At 35.0% G+C, this 7,500-nt stretch overlaps 1 protein-coding gene across 1 annotated transcript in view; it reads right to left on the reverse strand.

Moving 5' to 3' along the window:
* Positions 1-2: 2 nt before the first annotated feature.
* LOC137655358 (mucin-3A-like) overlaps positions 3-7,500 on the reverse strand; it is a 24,170-nt gene continuing 16,672 nt past the window's right edge. The window contains exons 9-12 of the mRNA XM_068389251.1: positions 7,466-7,500; positions 6,512-7,283; positions 1,894-1,932; positions 3-1,217 (exon numbers count right to left, since the gene is read on the reverse strand). The exon at positions 7,466-7,500 is cut by the window's right edge and continues 84 nt beyond it. Coding sequence (XP_068245352.1) covers positions 838-1,217; positions 1,894-1,932; positions 6,512-7,283; positions 7,466-7,500 — 1,226 coding nt within the window. The 3' untranslated portion in view covers positions 3-837. The remainder of the gene's footprint in view (positions 1,218-1,893; positions 1,933-6,511; positions 7,284-7,465) is intronic.

Consider the following 7,500-nt stretch of genomic DNA (forward strand, 5'->3'; position numbering starts at 1 on the left):
CGAATAATTGATTCTACATCAGTTGAACAGTTTGACTGTACTTCCAAGTAAACATTATGTTTTGAAACTGCAATCTTATTATGATTGTGTTCTTTGCTGTATCTGAAATACGACTTTACTTGATTTGTACAATTAATTTAGCTTTTGGTGATGCAGTCTTTATATGGTTGACTTGTTTTCGTTTGGCCTTATCTTTATTTAAAGTTGTTGTGAATGCATCGAAACACTCTATTGTTAATTGAATAAAACTGATCCAACCTAGTCTCCAAATTTTTTACCCAACGATATCATGAGAGAGAGAGAGAGAGAGAGAGAGAGAGAGAGAGAGAGAGAGAGAGAGAGAGAGAGAGAGAGAGAGAGAGAGAGAGATAGTTTTAATTTTTGATATCGGTATATAACTTACCCATGTCATTTATTTTTGTCAGTGTTCAGCCTAAATTTTATATTTTACAACTAAAATGTTTCACCTGCGTATGATAATTATTTTTACACCGTGGTTCGTGTTGGTCTCATATTTATTATAATTTTAATGAAATGAACATGAATACAAATATGGATTTATTTTGTGTAACAACTATATTCATGTTCAAGAATTCCACGTTTAAACTTGTTGCCTTCATGTCATGTGCCAGAGTCTCTTATCACTGCCCCTTTTACTTAATTAGGGCGAATGAAGATGTCCTCTGAGCCTTAGGATGGTACGTGACACCTCTGGTGTCAGGACTTGCTGTCTCTGTCCCCTCGTATATTACCGTCATTTTTATGGTATGGTACATATGTTCTTCAAATTTTTTGATTTCCTGTAATTTCTACCCACCAATTGGACATCGCTACACACTACAAACTCGTGATCATGTCTTCATCAGACGAATCATTGTAGCTTCTTTGTACATTTTCCTCCGTGTCCCCTTCAACTTCAAAACCATGGTTGTTGATACCACCCTCAACTGGAGAAGGACTTGCTACACCTTTTTCGACATCATTACCTCTGGCGTCGGAAATTTGAACGTTGTCATAAAGACTTGTGTCTCCCAATCTCAACTTGCCCATCTTCTTTTTCCTCTTATTCTGTGGGGTGAGCATCTGTGGTTTCGAAGGTTCCATACTCGCTCTTCTTCTCTTGAGGAAGCAGTAGACTGCTGGTACGATTATGATGAGCAGCCCAAGCAGGCTTAGGCCGCCTATCATGATCCAGAATCCTGTTGACCCTACGAAACCTTTTCAAAAAGTAGAAAACTGTAAATTAGTACCTATAATCATAATTGAATCATTAGTTTTTATATCATCTCCACAAAATGGAATGCAAATTTTATTGAGAAATTTTGTAACAGACCTAATATTTTCGTCAAGATAAAATGAAATAGGTTTGGTTCCTCATCAATAAATATTCATATCTGTTTTTACAATAGTGTAGCTAGGGAAAGAATATCTCAGATGCCTGCATTTTACCACTAAGTTATTCCATATTTTACAAAACTGTACTGTAGTCGTCTTATTAGTTGGTCAAAGGCTGATGAAACCAAAACCTATGTCATAACTTAATAAAAGCTTGAAGAAAGGAAAGAATTACTTTAAAAAGTTAAAAGTTCTAAACGTTTTGGGGGCTTCTCTGAACGAAAAATTCACTGTCCTGTCACAAGTACCATTAACTACACAGATAAAAGAGTTGTCTTATGTCCAGACATTGGTTCCATCATAGTGGGTGGCTCCTGTTCTATATAAACAGCGAACTCTTTCATGAAGGGGGAGTAATTTGAGCTTTTATCAGTGGACCAAAGTACAGTTTGTAACTAATGCTATCGTCACTACTTGTTTACTCGTTAGCCTTTAGTTCTCAAATCTATCTCATAGATTTCGAATTATTTAGTTTAGAAATAATGTAATGGCACTTACCAGGTGGTGGTTCGGTTGGCTGCTGTGATGTAGTGGTTTCTGTTAAGATAATGTGCGTTAGATTAAAATAATAACAAAGTTTAATAAATTTTATCTGCGGATCTTGAACTCTGATTGGCATCAGTTCTGAAAGTTTTCGAAGGCCAATGGGGAATGTGCAATTGTTAAACAATGCTGAAAGTATGTTTGACATTATTAGAGAGAGAGAAAAGGTGAATATTGGCTTAGAATTTGCAGGAGATGGCATGGAATTAGCAAACGGTAAACTGGTAACATTACATTTGTTTAGGAGTTTAGGTAGACAGTGATTGTGCAGAGAGATCGATAATGTGTGATATGAATGAAAAGGTGGTAAGGGACAGAGTGCTTGACCTTCTTGGTTATGGGGAAAGGAATGGAAGAATAGGTTTGTGGGGCTATGTATGGGCATCAAGGAAATGATTAGAAGTACTTGGTCTAGTCATCACTCAAGAAGACAATGTACGTAAAAGAGTCCTAGATCAATATAGAAACCAAATAAACCTAACTGTTAACATGCGTTTAAATATATATAAAAAAGAATGAGTGTCGCAAGTTGAGTTAAGACAAAATACGCGGGTGCTGACTATAATATTGATTATGTACAGTTGTCCTAAGAATTTCGGTCCACATCAATGCTGGCCAGAGTGACATTTGGGAACCGCACAATGTAGAGATTGGACGGTGCCAAGGATATTTTTATTCCGATAATTATAGGGTTATGGTACTTCAGATACATTGCCTATCAAACAATATTCATTCAGTAATATTACCATCCTTAACACTACAATTCAACAGGAGTTTTTTTTTTATTGCACAGGGATTTTACCATTTCATTGTAGACCTGTCATATTTCACCTTAGCTTGCCATGAAACTACCGAAATTCATGAAGCCAACTGTATCACTAGGAATGCATATACAATTAAAGCGAAATATTTGAGTGAAAGAGAATATCTTCTTAATTAGTTTTGATACTTTTTAAGAATGCATTTATTATAGTAAACTAAGTGGCTAATCTATAGTTTATGCATAGATTTGAAGAAGTTACGGAATTGATGATACTTGAATTGTTAGTTAAAGAGAAATCCTTTGCCAATAGAGGATAAAGGATCTGTGACAATGGAGATAATATATGAGAGAGAACTTTGAAGATAAAAGAGAGGAGCAAAGAATTGTTTCTGTCTCATTAGAGAGGTCACTTATAAGCTAATCAGGAGAAAGAGACTAACAAAATCTGGAAGTCATTGAAAGTAGGTATAGCTGAAGGGGAGGACCGAATCATGGTTGTGATTATTTCGGTCGGTGACGGGGGAGTAGAGTAAATAATTTTGATGGTCACATACATGAAAGACATATGTTTGCGACTATCCATAAGAAAACTGGCACCTTAGATCCATAGAAAAGGAGATTTAAGTTAGGAGTAGAGAAAGGTTCAAGGGAATAATTAGTTAAGGTGTTTTAAGTCCATGGAAAAATTTATACATTTTTCCTGATACTGCTGTCAGAGAAAGGAGTTGAAATGCAAAATGATCCTTAAGCATATTTTATAGATTACAAAAAGTAGATTAAATAGGTGAATTAATTCTATTTGTTGCTATGGCAGCAAATCAACATCCAATTCATGTTGTAAGGTAGCATCCAATGGAGTTGAATTAGGGGCTTATTGAAGCATAGGAAGCATTTATGAAATAAATTCCATATAAAATATAAATTTAAATTTACAGTATACAAAGACTAAGGCTGAAAAAATCCTTTTTGTGTATTTTGTTTTATAGATGTTGGAAAAGATGAAAAAGAAAAACTGGAAGCAGAAGAAATATAGTTGTAAAATTATTTGTGTAGCATACATCACGGAAGGAGACGGTAACAATTTATGTTATTTTGAAGAATAGAGGGAGATTTTAAAGAAATTTCGAAAACGAGTATGTGTGGCACGCAAAGAGGGAAAAAGAGAAGAAATATATGTCTGAAATAAGGATGATAACCGAATATTAACGTAATCTGACTTCTTTTAAACGGATGAAGGAATCTTCGAAAGATTTTAAGAAAATAATTTGATTAATGGGTTCTAAAAGTACATATTTACCTCACATGAACTCGTAGTGGAATACACAAACAGTACACCGATAAAAAATTAATTAATTATAGTAGAGTGTGAGAATAAAAATAAAAGTCTGAAGAATTTTAGCTGAATTGTTTGTGAAGTATGTGCAAATATGGAGTTATGTAAAAGTGGTGAAAACTTTAGAATATGCAAATGGGTTAGGAGGATCTTGAGATTGTTCGTCGTCTATAGAGTAAAAGACATGTTGAGGAAAAATTGTATAATTCTTTGTGGAAGGCTCCGATATCCAGTGTTTGTGAGTTGGCGTCTTTAAAATACTGCATAGGGATTCATTCTCTTTTCATATGCTAAAGAATGTGTGGTACAATTACTATCTTTTTTTCTTTGAAGCTACCTCTTATTAGGGGATGGGATTAGTTTTAATGTATACATTTATTTTAACTGGGTAACAAGACTTAGGCTTTACCCTTCCCATTATCAAAAAGTCTTTTTGAATGAAATTCAGTTCCATGCCCATAACCACCTTGTATGTGACCCTCCAAAGTTCACTAACAACTGTAACAAAAGTCAGTGATTATATCAACAATGCCCTTTGAATTTTTCGAAATTGGTGTTTCTCTATGTAAGGTGATGTTAGAGTAATGAACTGCAGAGCTTCATTATATATGATATTTTGACAAAGCATAAACATGGATTAAGAGTTTTGTTTTGAAACAGCTATGTGAATTAGAAAGAAAATGATAGTAGAACTGATAGAGAGAGTGTAAAATGGCATTAAAAGTACATAACAAGATGGGTGAGAGCTGTTAAATATCTTCGTGTAAAGTGTGTAGGTAAGAGAGGGACAAGTTTAGTGTAAAGTGTATCTGAGACGAGGGAGTGTTATTTTTTCAAGCTGTTCAACATATGTTGGTTGTAGTAATACTAGAGGTCAGTAAAAAGACTGTTAATGCTGCACTGAGATATGTGGTATAGTTTGATTAATTTTGAATCAGACGTAGAATGTTTGACGTTTGCAAGTAATGTTGTGTTCTTTTGGAGCAATGAAGAGGAACTGCAGAAGGAATTTTATAGCATTTACAAGAGGAGAAATTTGACAGTAGATTCTATTAACAGTAAAGTAATGAGGGTAAGTGTAAACTTTAGAGATGGAGTAATGTATGATAGTGAGGATAGTTAAATATTGGAAGTAGTTGATTTTTTAAAAATATTTTTGAATAAATATAATGGTGTCAAGAGACCAGAAGAAGAATTCACAAAATGCAAGAAGCAAGAAAGATAGCTTGATGTATACAAAATATTGGTATATTCGAAGCAACTCACCTTTATGAGAATGAAATATGGATGTTAAATGAGTATGAGAAAGTAAGATTGAAGGTGCTTAGAAGTACTATTTGTGTGGTGTATGTGGTGTAAGAAGAAATGATACGGTGGGAAATGTGAAGGTATAAAGAACTGATGAAAATGTAAGTATTAAATCAAAGGAGAGATCAGAATACTTGAGGTGGTTTGGGTATGTAGAAAGAATGGACAACAATAGATTATTTAAAAGCGATTATAATTCATAAGTGCTAGCTGGTAGGAGAAAAAGAAGAAATAGAGGTTGTTGGATAGATGATGTAAAGACATGGGAGAGAAAGAGCTTAGATATGAGAGAAGCACAAAAAGGTTTAGAGGAGAGAGGTGATTGGGACAGTATATGCTGCGGTTCGATGCACTGTATAGATGTTTGAAGATGCTGTGGAAGTTTTTATTACACCGAGGGCCCTGCTCATCCATGCTAAAGAATAACTGTGGCAGTAACTGATGGGTGGTCTTTCTCTGGAACCATACCTCTCTTAAGGGAAATTACTTGTATATATATACATATATATATATATATATATATATATATATATGTGTGTATATATTATATATATATATATATATATATATATATATATATATATATATGAGATTATGCTTTAATCTTTTTCCCCAGAATAGTACATCCTCCCAGTTTCCCAGCAAGTCTCAAGAGATGAGGTTAATTCCATGACATTTACTTTACTAAAATAGATGCCGGTTCCAATTTACTGTGAGGTGAACCAGTAGACTATGAGCTATTAACGGACTTAAGAATGGTGGGTCAAAAGTTCCACATCACTGCCACGGTGTTCTTGTCTTTGTGTTGTTTGGACTAGAATTTGAACTTTAAATTGAAACAAGCGTAGAACTTAAACTTTGCTCAGTTTTTATGGTTGTTGGTTTTTGTTCATAATGCCATAAAGTCGATGATTAGAGGAGAGAAGTTATTTACAACACAGCCCAAAGCAGCCAGGAGAACAACGGAGAAATGAAAAAAAACTTATAAAGTAGAATTAATCTAGATTAAAATTGTATGGGAGGAAATCTGCAGAAAGTATTACGTCTTTTAGAAACAAAATAGCCTCATCTAAGTAATACTGTAACCGATTCAATCTGTTTCCCAAAGATGAATACCTGTAGTCTTATTTTGTTCATTTGTATAATACAGTAAGAGCCCCGAGCTGTACCTGAGAAATATGTACTTGTAGTTTCGGTTGCAGAAGACTCTCCCGTACTTGTGGATTGAGTAGCCGGTTTTTGTGTTGAAGTATCCGTTGAAGGTGGAGTAGTGACATCTGATGTGGTGGAGATTTGGGTCATTGTTGTTGAAATAGAAGTATCTGGTGAGGTTGAAGTTTGGGTCATTGATGGAGTAGTGACGTCGAATGTACTTGAAGATTGGGTCATTGTTGTTGAAATAGAAGTATCTGGTGGTGTTGAAGTTTGGGTCACGGTTGTTGAAATAGAAGTATCTGGTGGGGTTGAAGTTTGGGTCACGGTTGTTGAAATAGAAGTATCTGGAGGGGTTGAAGTTTGGGTCACGGTTGTTGAAATAGAAGTATCTGGTGGGGTTGAAGTTTGGGTCACGGTTGTTGAAATAGAAGTATCTGGTGGGGTTGAAGTTTGGGTTACGGTTGTTGAAATAGAAGTATCTGGAGGGGTTGAAGTTTGGGTCACGGTTGTTGAAATAGAAGTATCTGGAGGGGTTGAAGTTTGGGTCACGGTTGTTGAAATAGAAGTATCTGGTGGGGTTGAAGTTTGGGTCACGGTTGTTGAAATAGAAGTATCTGGTGGGGTTGAAGTTTTGATTGTTGTTTTTGTGGAAACAGTGTTTGTTGAGCTTGAAGTTTGGCTTGTAGTATCTGGAGAGCTAGAAGACAGTGTGGTTGTTGTCGCTTGTGTGGTAGTGTATGACTCCCCAGCTGATACAGTAACTCCCAAGAGGGAACTAGGTGGTCCCTGAAAGATTACAATACATTGAAATGCATTAATCAAGGGAATTAAACATTAAATACATTTTCTGTTCAAAATTTTCCTCCATTTTGAGGGAGCAATCGTCCATCCTAAATGAGAATTTACAATATTCTGTGAAAATATAGATATATCTTTCATATAATAATCATTATAGTATTTCAACTTACCCTTTGGAGTCCGTCTAAGGCAACAACCACCAAGT

The sequence above is a fragment of the Palaemon carinicauda genome, chromosome 1, assembly GCF_036898095.1.
Source record: "Palaemon carinicauda isolate YSFRI2023 chromosome 1, ASM3689809v2, whole genome shotgun sequence".
In the NCBI taxonomy this organism is placed as follows: Eukaryota; Metazoa; Arthropoda; class Malacostraca; order Decapoda; family Palaemonidae; genus Palaemon; species Palaemon carinicauda.